The sequence below is a fragment of the Trachemys scripta genome, chromosome 13 (assembly GCF_013100865.1).
Source record: "Trachemys scripta elegans isolate TJP31775 chromosome 13, CAS_Tse_1.0, whole genome shotgun sequence".
Classification (NCBI taxonomy): domain Eukaryota; kingdom Metazoa; phylum Chordata; order Testudines; family Emydidae; genus Trachemys; species Trachemys scripta.
The window spans coordinates 3,677,375-3,697,148 of record NC_048310.1 but is presented as its reverse complement, the minus strand read 5'-3'; the positions used below and the strand labels follow the sequence as shown (position 1 = coordinate 3,697,148).

Below are 19,774 nucleotides of genomic sequence, written 5' to 3'. Positions count from 1 at the left end.
GTGGAGGAGGTTGGTGTGTTTGCAGCCCTGCTGCTCCATCCATGCATGCTCTGCCCGACGCCGCCCTGAGCGTGAGGGTCCGTGCGAGGGAGGCTGGAGAGCCTGTGCACGTGGCATCCTTTCCCAGCCCTCTCAGGATGGGGGAGGGGGTTTCCCGTCTCCTCACTTCATGATGCTGCTATGGGCAATGTGCTTCACTCTGCCCTACAAACAGGAGGCCTCTGCCTCTGTCACCACCTCCTCCCTGTTTTCACGGAGCCCAGAGGAATTTCTCAGCTGTGCGTTTCAGGTAGTGGCTAACGGCTCTGGGTTCTCCAGAGCTGCCCGGGCACCAGGTCACTCGAGCTGTCCTGGCATAGTGTGCCTCATGCCCGGCCGGAGCAGTTCCTCCGGGGCACACTCTGCCCTTCTATCTCCCGTTCAGCTGCACCCTCTTTCCGCAGGCGTGTCTCCTGTGTCGGGCTTTATGTCACCCTGCAGTCCCTGGGCTGGGGCCATGGGGTCGTGACCACATTCAGCGGGGAGGGGATGAAATGACAATGTGCTTGGAGGAGATGGCACCCGCTGAGTGGGTTTAACAGAGGGGCCTAGACACAAGCTCAGGGACTGAGTCCTTACTTCTCTGGGCCTGCCCCTGCCCTTGCAGAGCGGGCGAAGGCCGGAGCTTTGTCTGGGAGCTGGCAGTGTCCGTTCTGGCTGTCTGCTGTCCCTGCTCTCTCCTGAGCTCCAGTCCAGGAGCAGTCCGACAGGCAGAGCGGGACGTGGGGGAGTGACTTGGTTTTGCACAGAAGGGGGCGAGAGCCTGCCGCAACTCCCCATGCGACAGGGTGTCTGAACGCGTTCCTGACTCAGCCCGGCTTTGGCCTCTCCTCCCCCGGGTACTGGCAAGGCTCCGAGAGTCCATTCCCATCGAGCTCTGCCTTGCTTTTTCCTGCTCCTATTTTAAGTGTTGGTTCCCAGCTGCATCTCCACCACGTGGCTGCAGTCTGTTTCCAGGCCTCTATTAAAAGACAGTGCCCATGTGGGAGCGCTTGTAGGAGGGCTGGGCTGGCAGGCTGGCTAATTCGGGCCTGGTAACCCCGTGTGGCCTGCTGGCAGCCTGGAAACATCCTGTTTTGGTTTCTAAAATCTCTCTGGGCTGCTTCTAGCTCGTCTGTATTGAGAAGGGCCCAGCGTGCACCTGAGGCTGCCTGCTCCAATGGGTCCAGCCTGTGCGGGGAGCGCCATCTCCTCCCTTCCCCCAGCTGGGCTCTCACCACAGGCTTCGCTGTTTTCTGGGTAGGACATGTCCCTTGTCCTCGCTGCCACCTGGCTTCAGAAGGGAAGCTCCTTTCCAAGAGACTGCAGGGAGAGGCATTGACTCCCCTGGAGGAAGCGGGGAGAATGTTCCTCTTGGGGCCAGAGATGTCCCCGCAGTGCATTGAGTGCCGTGGGTTTGGTCCTTAGCCCTTTACAACTGGCCCTCGCTCCATCAGAGCCCAGGCCCTGAGCTCAGGCCTTGCCTAGACCAGGGTTTGGATTTGAGAGGTTTAACAGGTGTTAAAGGAACACTGCCTTGTCTACACGGTAGCTCATGCCTTCCAAACACTAATCTAGATCAGGTCTCAGTTTCCTGTGTTGGGTGAGCCGTCCCGGCAGCCTCCTTGGAGGTGGGCAGCTGGGGAGGCAGATTTCTCGGGGCACAAGGGGTCAGAGCATTTCCCCCCACAGCAAGGGTGCCCAGATCCCTATCTTGCCCGTCAGCAGGGAAGGGGAGTTCCTTCTCCGCCCACAGGAGAATTCTCTCCTGAATCCTGCCATGCTGGAGAGAGGCCCCAACCCAGCCTGGGTTCAGGGGGAGCTTTTTTTGGGGGGTGGGGATTGTAATGAGAATTGTGGCCAGAGCCAAGGCTTTCTCTCCAGGGCTGCCCCATGGGAGGAATTGTGACTGGTCAGAAACGGGCCCAGCTGCTCCTGCTCGCGTTCTGACCCATCTGTCTGCTGGACGGAGCCGGCTGCTCTTATCAGTGGCTGATTTCTCTGTAGCAATCAGTTTCTGCTATTGCCCACGTTCTCTCTCCCCCGTCCCCCTGTTCCAGTGTCATGCTCAGCTGCTCCCCGTGGGGAGCAAGAACTGAGCGACTGGAAGCAATTGTGGGCTTGTCAGCGCTCGTGTGGGGCACGATTGATGTGGCCCTGTGGCTGCCAAGCTGCCTTTTCCTCCCCGACCCCAGCTCTGTGCAGAGTCCTGAGCTGCCAGGACAGCGGGAGGGTTTTGCCCTTTTAAGGTGATAGCTTGTCTGGACTCTTTCCTCTCGGTGCTCCCCACCCTCCCTGCGGAAGGGGCTGCTTCAGCAGGGCTCATTTGGGAGCTGTGCACTGCCCTGTGGTCCTGAGATGCCCGAGCCAGGTGGGGGAGAGTCTGGCTGCTCTGCCCATCCCTGTCCGGGAGGTCGGGACAGGGAGCTGTTCTCTGCCTGAGGGGTTCTCCCTGCCCCCATTTGCAGAGCTAGTGTAAAACATCTTCTGAATGCCAGGTTATTTCCACAAGTCAGTGATTCCTGTTGCTCCCCCCAGCCTTAAATAGACGTGCCTTCTGAGGCCACCAGAGCCTTCCAGGCTGCTCCTTGCCCCGGAAGGAGGACTCTGTTTCTTGGTGGCTGCTATCCAACTCCCCTACCAGCAGGCCCTGAGCTCTGCTCCACCCTGCTCCGACATGGGCTTCAGCCAGTAAGGGTGAAGCAGGTCCTTTTCCTGAGGGTCTCAGTGCTCTTCTGGGGCACAGAGTGGTGAAGGCACCCTGCACCTAGAACTGGGGACCCAGTTTGTCACCAGTTGCCAGCAGAGCTGGCTCGAAACTTGGATTGTGTCAGTGCAGCCCAGGGTTAAAGCTTGATTAGGAAACGTGGCAGCTGCCAGTGTTTTGCTCCTGCTGGAGACTGCAGCTGGCACATGGGTCTCTCCCCCCGTAGCCAGGTCAGTACAGACCGGATCCCCTAATCATGTTTGTGTAACTGCTTTGGCCGGTTCCCCTTCCTCCAGCTCTGTGCGGCCAGAGAGCCCAGGGTACATGGCTTTGCATCCTGCTGCTGCTCCATGTACATTGATTAGTGTTACATTTCTACTGTGGTAGCACCCAAAGGCCCCCTGGGTCCTGGACACTCGGCATTGTGTGCCCTGGCCACTATCCTGCTGAGGGCCGTGCTCAGAATGCAGGGACACCAAAGGGGTTGGGCAGCATAGCAGATGTGATGGCACCAGAGCTACACTGTAGACCCAAAGTGAACCAGGAACTGGACGTGTGTGTGCCTGTGACAAGATCCCTGTTGCAAGCTGTAGTGTAGACAGGACTTGCCCGAGGTCACACTGCAAGCCAGGAGTGGAGACAGTAATAGGACCTGCGAGTCCTGACTCCAGTCCCTTGCTCACCCAGGAGCCTGGGCAGAGTTGGAGACAGATCTGTGACTTTGCAACACACACACACGCCTCCCTCTTGGCTGGCCAGCAGAGGCGTTGTTCCACTGAGAGACTGGCTTCCTCCTTAGCTCTGGTGCCCTGTCCACGCGATGATCTGACCTTCAGCCCCTGTCCTGCTCTCAGGCAAGGGGTGTGCCTAGATTCAAGGGCAGCTAGTCTGCCCTGCTCTGTCGACAGGCCTCTTCTCCAGCCTTTTCTCCTGATCTCCAGCTCTGCACCTCCCTGAAACAAAGCTGCCAATGCATGTTAACGCATGAGATGGGGAGTGTTGGCTAGAAGGCAGAGGTTGATGGCTTAGGTGTGTCACAGCCCACCGCTGAGGAAGGGGGTGATCCCGTGAGCTGTATGTAAGTATTCCCAAGGCTCTGGCTCCTGCAGCGCAGTGCATCCCACCCCTCCTGGTGTGCACGGCCTCTTTGCTTGTGCATGAGATTTTCACCCCTTGATTTGTGCGGAATGAAGACGACCGGCTGTTCTGCAGAGGTCTGGGCTGAGAGCAGAGGGAAGGACTCTGTGCCGGGGAGTTGACCAGCCATGTGTAAGAGGCCCCCCATTTCCTCCAGTCGATGTTAATGCTGGTGCTCACTTGAGGTTGAGGGCCAGGGGCTGCAAATAGCCTCTGGATAGACATGGGTCAGCCTGATAATTAACTGCTGCCCCCAAACTGCTGCCAAGTGTAATGGGTTTTATGAAAGTTATGGAATGAGATAATTAGCCTATGCCCCTAACTTGATCTTAAATGAGTGGTTTTACGGTGAGTGAAATGTCAGCTGGCAGCCCTGGAGAACGAAGCCCGGCGTGTATGTAGAGAGCCACAGCACGGCAAGCTTCACGTGCGCACTGCCCTGCAGCATGGCCCATCCCGGGGGCGGCCGCTCGCAGTAACAAGGCAGTGCCGTCTCAGGGCCTGAGACCCACCAAACTCCTCTTACAGAGGGGCCCCAAACACCCCGTAGATGGGAACAGCTTTTCATCCCAGCTAGGCTCAGGCAAATCCAGATCTGTCTGTAGGAAACACTGCAAAACCTTCCTCTTGAAAATCCCTTGCCACCCTCTCAGCACTGCCCCTTCACCCCAACAACCGCAGGGGCTTGGATGAAATCTAAAATCCCTCCCCCAAGCAGAACTTTCCCCCAGAGATGGCGATGTGCCCAAGAGCTCAGGGAGGCTGGTTGCAGGTGCTCAGATACCAGTGGTGGGCAGCAGTACAATCCCAGTAGTATAAAACGGGCGGAGAGCTGGGCTGGGTTCAGGATGAAGACTGAGAGGTGAAAGCTTTGTAAGCCACAGCAATGCCCTGAGGCGCCTGATGCCCCAGCAAATGTGAAAATCAGAGGGGGTCCGATATCAATAGGCCCATTAAAAACCAGCGTAGTTAGAAGAATGTTAAGGTTGCAAAGTCCAGCCCTCAACCGTTAGGAAAAGCCGGAATGAAGATTCCCAGTGCTACCTTAACACTCCCTCGCATACATATATGTTAGGATAGTCTTGAACTCCATAGTCACACATTAGACTCCTAGAAACGTGGGACTTGGAAGGCCCTCGAGAGGCTTTCTAGCCCCTTGTGCTGAGACAGGGCGAAGTATTAGCTAGACCATGCCTGGCTTGTGTTTGTCTAACCTGCTCTTAAAAATCTGATTCCGCAGCCTCCCTAGGTAATTTGTCCCAGTGCTTAACCACCCTGACAGGAAGTTTTTCCTGATGTCCAACCTGAATCTCCCTTGCTGCAATGTAAGCCCAATCCTTCTTGTCCTGTCCTCAGCGGTTCAGGAGAACAATTTATCACCTTCTCTTTATAACACCCTTTTATGTATTTGAAGACTGTTAGCATGCACCCGCCCCCCTTCTCCAGACTAAACAAACGCAGTTTCAGTCTTTCCCTGTCGGTCGTTGTTTTCCCTGTATCAGGTGTCAGCAGGGTTTCAGATCCATAGCACAGACCTCTTTGCGTGGCTGGTGCAGCCTGAGGGAGGGTAGTGAGCGGGCGGGCAGCAGCGGCCTCCCATCCCTGTTCAGATCCTGCCCTATTCCCATCCCCATTCAGTCACCCCAGCCTCTGGCTCCCCCATCCCTCCTGGGGCAGACTGTGCTGGCTGAGTGCCTGAAGCCAGGTATCGCCACACCTCCAGCAGCTGCTGCAGGAGGAACTGCATCTCCTGCCCACAGCTCAGTCAAATGCATGACCTGCAGGCTGAGATGCAGGCAGGTGTCACAGGGTGTGTGTGTGTGAGACAGACATGAGATGTGACGCTGGAGGAGGGGCCTTTAGACGTGAGTGGGCTTATGCCCACCCGCTTCCCGGAAATTCAATATGGCCAACAACTCCTGTCTGAGACCAGCCTTCCAGTACCCCAGCGCCCATCCAGCCTGTCCCCTCCTGCAGGGGGAGTGGTTGTCAGTGCGATTCCAGTCCTGCAGTGTCCCGTTGTCCTTCCCTACTCACCTGTGGCTGGTGTGCGGTGCTAGGGTTCTCCTGAATCGCTCGGCTCAGCCCTCCTGTGAGACATGCCATGTTTTCTTAGGCTGCAAGTGCTGGAGGCTGGAGTCCTCGAGTGGGAGGCTGTTCAGTGAGTGAAGTTGGCTGGCCGTGCCTACACACTCTTTGGGAATGGGAGCATCTCAGGCATAGCAGGGGGGAATTGTGCCCACAGGGACAGGGGGACTGAACTGAGCCTGGGGAGTCGCTGCATGACTGGGGAGAGGTGAGATTGGCTCTAAAAATGTCACCACCGCTGGTAGGGAGAGTGCTGTGTCTAGATCTGGCTTGGGGACCAGGACCAGATCCAATCCGAATTCAGGAACAGTAGGACTCTCCAGCACCAAATAACCAAGTGTCTCTCAGAAGAGACTTGGATTATTCATTAATACGCCCATTAGTGCAAGGTGAGCAGAGGTGTGTGGAACTGAGACCTCTGAGCCCCTAATGCCCCGCACCAAAGCCCCACGCTGTTTCTCCTGGACTCTCCATTGCTGGGACTTGGGCACTAGTGGCCGAGATGTGTCTGGAACCAGCGTGTCTGCCTGCCTCTGAGCTGGGTGTTCTGGGGAGAGGGTGTTCGAAGTTAGGTGCTCTGGGGAGCACAGGTGCGTGGGACTCACTGGGAAGGCTGGCAGGGTGCACCTGGCGGGAGGGTAGCTTGTGTCCTTCAGCACAGTTCCAGGCAAAAGGAACTGAGGAGTTTCCTTCTGAGGCCAGCCTAGTCTCTGACCTGGTGTGTGTTGTTATCCCGCAGGGGACACAGACATTCAGCTGGAGCGGCCAGACAGAACGCAGGGAATGGAGACCAAAGTCCCAGCACCAGAGTTCGCCACCGCCAGCAAGTCAAGAGTCCGAGCACAGCAAATGGCACAGGTGAAGCACCGTACTGGACGGGGTGATGCTTGGCTTTTCAGGTAGTGGATGTATGGCAGGCAGCGCTCAGGGCCTCAGCTAGTGGAGGAAGATGACAACCGGCTGTACGGCTGTTTGTTGAACCAAAGCTATCTCCCGGTAACACACAGCGTAGCCCATGGCTGCCCTGGAATTTCATGAAAACATTGTGTGTGGCCAAAGACTGCTGGTTCCAGCGTGCAATGCTCTATCTTGATCCAACCAGACAGCCCACGGTATGCGCTGGGACTTGTGCTCTCCCCGCACTGCCATATTTAAGGAGAGAAAAGTTCCATTCTGGGCCAGGTAGGAGCAGCCTTTGGGTTCCTTGTGAGTTGCCATTGTGGCCCCGTGACTGAGTAATTGGAGCAGCTCTGCCATAGATTCCAAGCTCAGAAGGGACCATTGTGATCCTCTAATATAGCACAGGCCAGAGAACAGCCCCCAAATGACTTCTAGAGCAGATCTTTTAGAAAAACAGCCAATCTCCATTTAAAAATTCTGTGATGGAGAGTCCACCATGACTTTTGGTAATTTGTTCCAACAGTTAATTACTTGCACTGTTAAAAATGTACACCTTATTTCCAATCTGCATTCATCTAGCTTCAACTTCCAGCCATCGGATTATGTTAGACCTTTCTCTGGTAGATCGAAGAGACCACTATTAAATATTTTTTCCCCATGTAGATTCTTGTGGACTGTGATCAAGTCACTCCTTGCACTTCTCTTTGTTAAGCTAAATAGACTGAGCTCTTTGAGTCTGTCACTACAAGGCATGTGTTCTAATCCTTTAATCAGTCTTGTGGCTCTTCTCTGAACCCACTCCAATTTATCAAAACTCTTTTTTTGAATTGTGGGCACTAGAAATGGACACAGGACTCCAGCAGCAGTCACACCAGTGCCAAATATAGAAGTAAAATAACCTCTCTCCTTCTACTAGAGATTCCTTTGCTTAAGCATTCCAGGATCGCATTAGCTGAACATGAACGCCCAGTGTGACACTGGTCAAACCAGCTGATTGTCCACCATGACCCCCAAATCTTTTTCAGAGTCACTGCTTCCCAGGATAGTCACCCGTTCTGTAAATACGGCTGACATTTTTTTGTTCCTAGTTGTATATACACCTCTACCCTGATATAACGCTGTCCTCGGGAGCCAAAAATCTTACCGCGTTATAGGTGAAACCGTGTTATATTGAACTTGCTTTGATCCACCGAAGTGCGCAGCCTCTCCTCCCCGCCCTCCCCCCACGGAGCACTGCTTTACCACGTTATATCCGAATTCGTGTTCTATCGGGTCGTGTTCTATCGGGGTAGCGGTGTATTTACATTTAATTGTATAAAAACCCATATTGTTTGATTACGCCTAGCGTACCAAGTGATCTAGATCACGGTCAGTGACTTCTCTTCATTATTTATCATTGCTCCATCTGCAACTTTATCATTGATGATCTTATGTTTTCTTCCAGGTCATTGATAAAACTATTAAATAACCTAGGGCCAAGAACCGATTCCCACTGTGGACACACCCATTTAATTATGATTCCCCATTTACAGTAACATTTTGAGACTTATCAGTTAGCCAGTTTTTAATCCGCTTAACGTGTGCCATGTTAATTTTATATAGTTCTAGTTTTTAATGAAAACATTGTGCAACGCCACATCAAATTCCTTGCAGAATTCTAAATCTATTACGTCAACACTGCTACCTTTTATCAACCAAACTTGTAATGTCAAACTAAGTTAATTTTGTTATGACAGATCTATTTGCCACAAACCCATGTTGATTTGCATTAATTACATTATCCTCCTTTAGTTTAGTATTAATCAAGTCCTGTATCAGTGGCTCCATTATCTTGCCCAGGGTTGATGTCAGGCAGAAAGGCCTATAATTACCTTGGCACAATATTAGCCTTCTTCTAGTCTTCTGGAAGAACTTTCCCAGTGCTCCAAGACTTACGGAAAACCAGCATTAATGGTTCAGTGATCACCTCATCCAGCTCTTTTAAAACTCTTGGATGCAAGTTATCTGGACCTGCCGATTTAAAAATGTCTGACTTTAGTAGCTTCTGTTTAACATCCACCAGACATGGGAGTGGAATGGAAAGAGTGTTACCACCACCACCACCATCTGTTTCCCCCCAACAATTATGGAACAGCAATACTGGTACATACCAGGGTACAGGCCAGACCAGTATGGGGCTGTGTGACCCCTGCTCTGCAACCTTGGGTGCCTTACAATGCCTTGCTGAAGTAGCTCCCACCTGGGCCACTCACAAACAGCCTTCCAGCATGCAAGCCACCCCATGTGTCTGTCTGTAACAGCAGCCTGCTAGCCACACTTGGCTTACACTGTAGCTCTCACTGGGTTTGGGTGACCCCAGCACATCCCCAGTCTCAGATTTTCCCCAAGAAATGTATGTCCTGTACTGGCCAGTACAAATGTTTTGTCTGTTGTTCCTTTAATGGGATAACATGCCAGTGTATTATCTTAAGTAGTTATTCAGACACTTCAGTTCAAACACGCTGGATTAGATAAAACAGTAAAACAAGTTTATTAACTGCAAAGAGAGAGCTTTTAAGCGAGTACAAGTAATGAGGCATAAAAATCAGAAATGGTTACTAGAAAAATGAAGATTAAAGGCTTACTAATGCCTAACTTAACAAACTACATGAGATTCAAAGCAAAGTTTCTCACCACATGCTCCAGCAGTTTATTGATAAAACTCTGAGGTCAGGACCCCTCCACCAGAGTCCAACATCTGCTTCCTTTATCTCTTTAGGTGCAGTCAAAGCGATAGGCAGCGAGGGGGCCCAGGGGGGGGGGGTTCAGGTGTTTGTCCCTCCTTTTTATTGTTTGTCCCCCTCTTGAAAATCATTTCCCACTGGGCACAAGGAGACAAAGAGTCTATGTGGAAGAATGTTCCCTGCCAGTTTTCTTTGTTTCCTTTTCTGCTTGATGACTCTGTTTACTGCTTAGATGCAAATTAAGCAGCACTCATATTCCTTTGCTTAGGACAGACCTGTTTGCCAGTTTCTCTTTGGGCAGGGCTGTGGGGTTTGGAACATGTGGTAATAACACCATACAGGAGCGTCATAACTTCACACAGTGTTGCCACACACATTTTACCAGGACAATACTGCCCAGACTATTAAAAAATGATACCTTACAAGTGTATACAGAGATTATTACAATAGTGTCTAGGGTATGAATACAGGAATGTATTCTGTCTCACATACTTACTGAACACACTGCCTTTTCTGCATTATTACTGATAATGTTACCGTTTCCATTTAGTAATGGACCAATACCATTGTCAGGGGTCTTTTTGTTCCTAATATATTTTAAAAACTCATTGTCCTTAACTCTGCTGGCCATATATTTCTATTTGTGTTCCTTGGCTTCCCATATCAATTTTCTACAATTCCGAGATTCTTATTTATATTCATTACTATCAATTTCCCCTTTCGTGTGTGTGTGTGTGTGTGTGTGTGTGTATATAAATTAATAAAAGCATAGAGTTTAAGGCCAGAAGGGAACATTAGATCACCTAATCTGACTCCTGTATATTGCAGGTCATAAAATTCTCTATTACCCCTTACCATCGAGAGAGGTCTTCCTTTGGGAGTTTGTTCCAGTGGTTAATCACCCTCACCCTTTTTTTTAAAATAAAAATGTGCCTTATTTCTGTTTGAATTTGTCTGGCTTTGGCTTTCAGACATTGTTCTGCCTTTCCCTGTTAAATTAAAGAGCTCTTGAGTACTTGGTATTTTCTCCTTACACTCTGTAATCAAGTTAGATTGCGCTCTTTAAGTCTCTCATTGTAAGGTGGTTGTTTTTTTTACCAGCCCTCAAATGTTTTTGTGGCTTTTTTTTCTGCACCCTTTCCAAATTTTCCGTATCCTTTTTAAAACATGGACATCACGCAATATTCCAGTATCAGTTTCACCAATGCCATGTACAAAGGTAAAATTCCCACCCTACTCCCCTTTCCATACATCTAAGAATCGCATTCGCCCTTTTTGCCAGAGCATCGCACAGGAAGTTCATGTGGAGTTGCTTGTCCATTATGACCTCACAATCCTTTTCAACATCACTGCTTTCCTTGTTTCTAGATGCATAACTTTGCATTTGTCTGTATTAAAACACATTTTGTTTAAACGGGCCCGGTTATGAAGCAATCCAGATCACTCTGTAGGGTGGCTGTGTCTTCATCGTTATTTACCGCTCCAACAATCTTTGTGTCATCCCCAAATGTTTTCAGCAATGGTTTTACTTCAGGATCGTTGATGAAAGTTTTCCTAGTGTGTGGGTGAATACTGATCACTGCTGAACCTCACTAGAAACTCTCCCATTCAATGATGATTCCCTATTGACAATTTTTTTTGTTTTGTTTTTTTTAAGGATAGTTCAGTTATCCAGTTCATGCATTTAACATGTGCTATATTGATATTGGCCAGAGATCTCCTCAGCCAGCTTTTCTAGGACTCTTGGGTGCAAGTTATCCAGGTCTGCTGATTTGAAAATATTTGTTCTTAGTAGATGCCAGTTAATATCCTTGTTAGTTACTAATGAACTAGAAAGTACTTCATCATCTGACTACATCATTCTGCATCTTTCAAAATGATATTTATTGAACACTTCTGCCTTATCTGTATCATTATTAATGATTTCTCTCTATGTAACAATAATGGCCTATCCCATGGATTTTTTTCCTTGATGTCTTTAGCTTCCCTTATAAATGTTCTGCACTCCATAACTTCTAACTTCTATTGATTACTGTCTAGTTCCCCATTTGTTATATGTTTCTGTTTTATTTCAAGTAGCTGCCTTCGCTTTGCCTCTGGATCAGGCTGGACTTTTTGCCAAAGATGTCGTCCTTTTGGATTGTAGAATTAGATTTTTGGCCATTTAATAAACTCTTCTGAAACAACTCCCTATTTTCATTCACATTTTTCTGTCTAAAGTTTTTCTCCAATCAGTTTTGCTCAGAATATTCCTCAGCTTTGGGAAATTGACTCTTTTGAAGCACCAAGATTATATATTGCTCGTTGGGACTCTCCTCTCTTTGCCCATATGGAATGGAACCAGGTCATTATTTCTGATCCCTGTTACACACCTAACTCCTCTTGTTCCCTGGCGTGTAACAGACCCCTACCACTACCCCCTTCTGTGCTGTTAGGTAGGTCACTGATCCAGACACGTTCAGGATCCTGTAGTTCTGAGTGATCAGTCACTCTAAAACCGGTAATTGTGTCTTTAATGTAGAGTGTCTCTCCACACACCTTTTACCTACTCTGTGCTTCCTGAGCAAGTTGTAACCAGCGACTCTAACATTACAGTCTTGTGAATTGTCCTGTCAGGTTTCAGTGATGCCAATTATATTAAATTTATTCTTGTCAGTGAGAATTTCCAATTCCTCTTGCTTGTTCCCCAGATTCCTAGCATTGGTATGTGAATGATCGCAATCTTCTCGCCACATTCTTGGCTGTAGCAATTCAGTTTGTTCGCAATATGCTGAGTTCATTTGTACATGGTTTGCCTCCTTCTCCTGGTCGTGGTAGTTTAATACCCTCCTGGCTGCCTCAGCTCCTTGTCCGCTGAGAAGGTGAGCCTGTGAGATGCAGGCTGTCCTGTTCGTACCGCCCCTGTCCCACTGCAGTGTAACCCAGCGTTCCACAGAACTGCAGGCACAACAGGGAGCTGTGGGGTGTTCTCAGCGTCTGTAAAATCCCTCAGGTCCTGGCTCTCTTATGCAGTACGTATCTACGAGCATCTAGGAATCTGCCTAGGGCCTGCAAGTAACCTCCGAGGCGTAATGCTGTCCAGGGCCATGGTAACTCGGCCTCTGCTTTGACTGCTGGGATTTCTACTGACTTACCCATTGTGTGGAAGCCATCTCTCCCTGTGAGCGAAGGGGTCTCCTGCGGGGACCGAGGTGCAGGGACTGGCTGGGGCTCCCTCTCCCAGAACTAGCCTTCAGTCAACATGGGCCAAAAGCTGCTGCTTGTTTTCACGCTTGGAACCAGTTTGCAGCCTGTGGCCTGGCTTTGGTCACGCGTTACACTTAGAATCCAGTCGTGGGTTCCCCTGAGTCCTAGCAGAGCCACAGGCATCAAGGTGAGGGGCTGGCAAACACGCACAGTGGGAGCTGCCATCCTTCTGTCACGCATGTGAGCACGTGTGCACACTGGGATGCCAGGAGTGGCTGCACTCCTCTTCCTTGTGCAGAGGAGGTGCAGCAGCTGCTAGTGGCATGGCCTGTGAGGGAGTGGCAGGGAAGTGGGCACTACCTGCCCCCAGCAGAAAACCAGGAAAGGCCAGAGTTTTGGGCAGTGGGCGGAACCACTGGGTGGCATCTTGCAGGCTAATGTGCTGCCACTTCTCTCTCTCTCTCTCCCTCCCCGCCCCCCCCATTAGCTCGGAGGTTTGCTCCTTTCCTGCTGAGTATTCAGTGTGGTCCAGCAGTGTCGGATTTACTGGCACTGTCGGACTTGCTGAGTCAGCCCTTCCCAAGGCCCAGGGCACCTCCTGGCAGGTTTTTGGGATCCCTGCTCCTCACCTGAATTAACCCAGTGCCCCTAGAGCCGGGAAGTTTGCTGGCAGCCGCAGGGGAAATGCTAGACAGTGAGCGCCCTTGTTTCCCACATGCTCTGCTTGGTCCCGCCAGTCCGGCCTGTACAGACAGAGGAGGCGCAGGGGGTGGCAGCAGCTGGCAGAGGAACAGAGGCCCTAGTACTGCTCCCCACCCTTGGGTGAACAGCGAAGCTCCCTGTGCAGAGGGCCACAAGCTCCTGGTGAACCTGGGGTGGAGGCTAATTGTTGCCGTCAGTAAGAATGGCTGTAGTGGTGCGTTTTCCCTTCTCCTCAGGAGGTGGGGCCATGCACGTATCGGGGCCAGCTAGATCAGCCACGGCTGCCTGTCTCTCCTCACTCAGCACTAATCTCTCTGCCCTCTGCATTTTCAGTGAATGGGGACTCTGCTGGTGCTACTGACGCTGAAGAGGAAAGGTCTGTGGTGGGAGTGACCTCGCCACCTGCAGCAGTGTCAAGCGAGACCCCCGGGTCCACCGCTGCCACCCTTCCTGCTTCATCCGTCCCTGGGGAGCCAGAGGAGCCGGCCCCTGCCTCAGGCACCCAGTCACCTCAGGCTGCAGCACAGGCCTTGGAAGCTCTACCTCCTGGGTAAGCAGCTCCGTCTCCAGCCTCAGGCCCATTCCGAACACGGTGTGGTCCATTCCCAGGGCAGGGCACCCCGGCGCTTGCTCCTCACGTGCTGGGGTAGGGGGAGTGAGGCTAGCTCTGTGCAGAGAGGGTCCGAGGAGCTTGAGTGGTCTGGGCCGTTGCTCTGAGCCTACAGGAGCAGCTGTGTTGGAGAGGGGGACTCTGTTCTGCCAGGCTGGCTATGGAAACACAAAAGCACATGGGGCTCTGGGCACCTTCTGAAGCAGCACAGACAAGCAGCCGGACTGTGACAGACCTGGTCCATGGACTGCATCTGTGTTTGGCTGTACGTGGGGACTGACCTCTCCTCCCTCAGCAGGGGGTGGGCCAAGGCTGTATCCGTTTCACATTCTCAGGGGCTATACACAGCGGCAACATGACACATTCCTTGCTGTCAGGTCCCCAGGAGAGGAACTGCACCTTTTGCTCTCCCTGAGCAGGACAGAAGGTGTCTGTGGCGCATACATTACAAAGAGATGGGAAATTTCCAGAGCGCTCCCTTTAAACAAGAGGGCCTGAACATTTTTTAAAATAAACTCTTAGAAACATGTAAGGTCCTGCTCCCCTGTCAGTTTGGAGTGGGGGGGGGGTCACACTTAGCTGGGATCGCCCATGCTAGCTGCTATACAGAGAAATGCGGGAAGGGTTAGCTCAGTGGTTTGAGCATTGGCCTGCTAAACCCAGGATTGTGAGTTCAATCCTTGAGGGGGCCATTTAGGGAACTGGGGTAAAAATCTGTCAGAGGATTGGTCCTGCTTTGAGCAGGGCGTTGGACTAGATGACCTCCTGAGTCCCTTCCAACCCTGATATTCTATTCTATGAAACACTGGGTCTGACCACACAAAGTGTGCTGTCAGATGCACACAGGAGGTGGAACCAGCGAGAGCTCTGTTCTTGGGTTTCTGTCCAGTCCTGGGCCTTTCCAGATACAGGTAACAGCAGGAGGTGAAAAAAGCTTCAGAGCAGAATTTCATTTTCAGCTTCCTCCTGTCCCTTTAAAGAGAAGATGTGAGACTTGATTCCTCTGTCACATAAAAATCTGTCTGTCCTCTGCATGAGCTGGTGTCCTGCCAGGTTACCTAAGGCCACGCAACTTCCTGTGCAGGGCCGGCTCTAGGATTTTTGCCACCCCAAGCAGAAACAATTTTGGCCGCCCCCCCCCTCCTGTTTTTTTTCTTACCCCACCCCCTGGCCCCGCCTCAGCTCTGCCCCATCCCCAAATCCCAGCCCTGCCTCCTCCCCCCAGGCTCTCCAGCCTAGGAGGGAGGGGGAGCAGCGGCGCGTGTGCCGCGGCCACTCGGAGTCTCCCTCTTCCATCCCAGGTTTGAGAGCCTGGGAGGGAGGGCGAGCAGCGGTGCGCGAGCGGTAGCAGCGGAGGTGAGCTAGGGCGGCCAGGGCACATTCTGGCGCCGGCCATGCCGCCCCTAAAAATGTGCCGCCCCAAGCACCAGCTTGTTTTGCTGGTGCCTAGAGCCGGCCCTGTTCCTGTGTCTCTTGCTTGGCTCTGGGCATTGGAGATGACACCAGCTCCCAGCAGAAGAAATACAGCCTGCGGGGAGGAGGTCTTGGTGCTTTCAGTCCCCCCAGTAGCAGGGCCGTTGGGAGAGGGGCGCTCTGGAAATTACGGCTGATGTGTGAGCAGCAAGACCATCGTGCAGCCCAGCCCAGGTTGCCGGAGGGCAGCCTGAGTGAAAGCTTTCTCTTTACATTTGGGCCATTCAGGCAACGCAGCAAGAAGGGTTGTTAAAGGGGAAAATGGCCTCCTGCATTTCCTGTGAAGTGAGCTGTTTATTTCCTTTGGCTAAGCCAGTGCCTGGAAGGTCAGGGCCTCGCTCATGTGTCAGTCACAGGTAATTAGGGTTAACAGCTCAGTGTGTCTTTGAGGGGGGTGTGAGGGTTACTGTTCTCAGGGCTTGGGCTCTTCCTGTTTCCAGGCAGCTGGAAAAGGCCAGTCTGAAAAAGGTCTTTATTCCAGCAGGAGCTGGAGCCCCTCACTGCTCCTGCTGGTCAGACTGAAGATCTCCTTCTCCTCGCCCGGGCAGACCTGGGGCGCTGCCTTTCCGGGCGTGAGTGGGCTGTGACTGCCAGCCCAGCCCAGCCCGTGTGCTGCTCACAAACAGCGTTCTGGAAGCCCCTAAGAGTGCAGGGAGGTGTCAAACCAGCGCTTGAGCACGTTCAGCTCTTCCAGCCACCTAGCCTCTGTCTGTCAGAGGATGGCGATGGATGGCAGGAGAGAGATCACTTGATCATTGCCTGTTAGGTTCACTCCCTCTGGGGCACCTGGCATTGGCCACTGTCGGCAGACAGGATATTGGGCTAGATGGACCTTTGGTCTGACCCAGTACGGCCGTTCTTGTGTTCATTCCATGGCCCTGGGGAGCCACACTGAGGATGGGCTAATTTGCTGTCCGTGCCCTGGCTCAACGGCACGTTCTTGCTGCTGTTTCTCTCTGTGATTGGAACAGAGAATCCAGCATGTCGGAGGGAGAGAGGGTGGCAAATATTCAACCTGCTCTTTGTGGTGGGGGTAGGGAGGAGGAGGAACAGCAGCAGGAAAACCCCTCCTGTTGCACCCACTAGCCTGCATGAACTTTAAGGGCCACCACACCGCAGCTTGGGCCGTTCCCTATTTGTACCCTGGGCAGAGGCTGTCCTGGGGGTAAAATGATTCACCCTCTAACTGGGGCTTGTTATTGGAGTTACAGACTCATGCTGTGCTAAGCCACTGGCCTGCTTGCGCAGTGTGGAGTCCTGTGCCCTGTACTGGGAGGGTGGGAGTGGAGTGTATTCTGGGGTCTCTCCTGGCGGTTCTGAGCACATCAGGAACTAGATTTCTAGGGCACAACTGGCCAAATGTGAGACCTGACCCAAGAGAGGCTAGACCAGCCTTTCTCCCCCCAGAGTCTTGCTCTGGCTTGGCAGTGCCCCTGGTGGCTAAAATGAGGTGGGGGAAAAAAGTGGAGGTACGTGAACCAGAGCTGGTGCAAATGGGCTTGTGGGGACAGGGGGTTTCTATTAGGCCCTGATCTGGGGAGGCACATTTCTGGCTGTCTTACCACGCTGGTGTGTTGCTGGGAATGACTTCGGCTAGTGGTTTGGGGAGCAGTTTGCAGGCTGGAGAAGCAGTCAGCCATGTCCATGTGGGCAGTAGTGTCAAAGGACGAAGGGGACCCAGACAAAGCTGGGTATGTTCAGGCTTAGTAGCAAGACATTCCCATACATGGCTGAGCAGTGTGCAGATCACCCCTTGGTGGCTGGGCTGTGGCTGGTGACTGACTGGGGAGGAGTGCTGAGTGCATGCGGAGCAGTTCTGAGGCTTGCTGCTTACAGGGGATCTGGGTCCCCACCTGCTATTGAGCATCATGCCATTGCAGGTGGGTCTGAGAGCCTCCATGTCACTCACTGGCTTAGAATGCTCCAGGGGGTCGAGTGCCTGTTGCAGGAGCCCTGGCTTTTCTACGCACTGCCTTTGGTCCCTGGAGAGACGCAGTAGGATGATCTCCCCCACGTCCACTCCCTTCCACAGCTCTGTGGTGTCTCAGCTCTTCCCAGCTTTATCGGATGGATGCCTGGAGCTTGCTTCTCTCCCCAACTCCCATCACACCCATGGAATCTACAGAGTGCAGGTTCATGTGGGGATTCTGAGCTATTTGTTCTGCTCAGATGCCTGTCTCAAAACATCTGCACCAGATGTGGGGAGCACAAAGGAGTCTCATGCACATGACTGGGAGTCTGTTTTAGGGGCTGGAGAATACCAGAAGGTGGTCTGAATAATTCCAGTTCCAGCAGCACCCAGAATCCGTCCCGTTACATCCACCTGGCCTTACTCTTAAACTTATCATGTGATTAACTTGAAGGAAGCCAGGGTACGTGTGGGTATGAGAGCAGTTGCTTTGCAGAGTTGGAAACGTTTGGGGTGGGGACCCCACTTTAACACACAAGTTTCCCAGCTGGCTGATAATGGAATGGGAAGGCAGCTGGAGTCATCAGCTCCTGCATCTGGTTCCTATCAGTGATGATCCTGCACTGGGGACGGAGAGCGAGTTAACACGGCGTGTATACACAGCTCTGTCTCGCGCACACAAAGAGGCACATTATGCTGTCTGGCAGAAGGCAGGGTGCTGTGGTTTCTTACATAAGGCAAGGCATTTTGTTTGGACTGCGGGTTACCTTAGCACTGCCATTTCACATCGGCCACTGCTCCCTACAGCCACTGCCTGGTGAAGCCATTTCCTGCAGCCAGAACAGAGTTATACTGGTGTGCAGTGCGGGCAGGCGTGCCTCACGCTGCAAACTCTCAGTGACAGGGTCCCTGGATAAAACCACAATCACCTTGCTCTTCGGAAGGGAGGGAAGGCTGCTGGGGATTTTCCACCAGTCACACACACAGGGTACGTCTATACTTGCCTCCGGGTCCCGGAAGTGCTCGCCATCGACGCCGGTACTCCTGCTCGGCGAGAGGAGTACGCGGAGTCGACGGGGGAGCCTGCCTGCCGCGTGTGGACCCGCGGTAAGTTCGAACTAAGATAGTTGGACTTCAGCTACGTAAATAACGTAGCTGAAGTTGCGTATCTTAGTTGGAAGTGGGGGGTTAGTTTGGACCAGCCCTGAAGCATGATTAGAGAGAGGGGTGCTTGCAAATAAACTGCCCACATTTCTTGGGAGTTTGACAAAGCTTCATCCCTGGGCCTGGGACTGGAGAATGGGCACAAGATGCAATGCACATGCATAAGCAAAACCCAGACACTAACTTCTTTGCAGCTGAGACTGATTCTGTCACCACACTTCACTAGGATGTTGTTTATCTGTTTTACCGCTTGTCCTGACTGGATGCTAGAGTAACAGCTGAAGTAGGAACTTAAATCATCCAAATTTGTGTAGATATTCTTCTAGCAAGTGAGCCTGATGAAACACTTTCAAATGAACAAGTGGTTTTGTATAATCCTGTTTCAATCTGAAACAGCCAAAATGAAAGCCTCAAATTTCACCGAGCTAGGTGATTGTAGTTTACAGAGGCAGCCACTTTTGTGCCCCAATTGGTACCGGAGTTTCTCCTCTGGTTGACAGATACAGAGGCATACCATTCAGCCAGCAATAAGGATCATCCTTCAGAAGTTATTCAAAAAGATGCCTCAATTGCAGTGTGCATTGTACTTAACCTTGATCACCTTGATCGATCAGTCCTTTAGCCCTCATATAGATTGTGCCGATCACATCATGTCTTCCATTCTTCTCTTATCCTGGCAAGCTGCATTCTAGACAGTTCTTGTGGGGGGAAAGTGCATTCTGATTGGCCCAGGAAACAGGCTCCAGCCAATTGAAATCTTTTTTTTTTTTTTTTTAAATTAAAGTACATTTTAAAAACATATCTTTGAATAAGCTGGTTTCTGATTGGCTGAATTGATGTTTGTCTCAGCTCCTCCTGCAAACTGACAGTTGATTGTGCAGTTATCCCTACTGGTGCAGACACAAATACGGTCTTGCGGAAGCTCAGATGTCATTGGGCCCTGGAAGAATACAGGAAGTAGTTTATTATCCACATTTTCCCAACTATGTTGTAATAGTCATCCAATATCTGGGTTACTTATGTTCGAAGACACCCAAATCTTTGTTTGCTAAGATGCTCTTTTGACATGCTCTTCAAAACTGTGACTTGTCCTTCACACAGTGACTTGTCCTTTTTGATGACTAGATTGATGCGCAGGCACTTTAGGTCTCTGAGGG

General features: G+C 51.6%; 1 protein-coding gene across 1 annotated transcript in view; it reads left to right on the top strand.

The window, feature by feature from the left end:
- WWP2 (WW domain containing E3 ubiquitin protein ligase 2) overlaps positions 1-19,774 on the top strand; it is an 87,935-nt gene that overhangs the window by 20,926 nt on the left and 47,235 nt on the right. Inside the window, 2 exon segments of the mRNA XM_034788085.1 lie at positions 6,690-6,808; positions 13,795-14,011. Of these exon segments, the coding sequence (XP_034643976.1) occupies positions 6,690-6,808; positions 13,795-14,011 (336 nt within the window).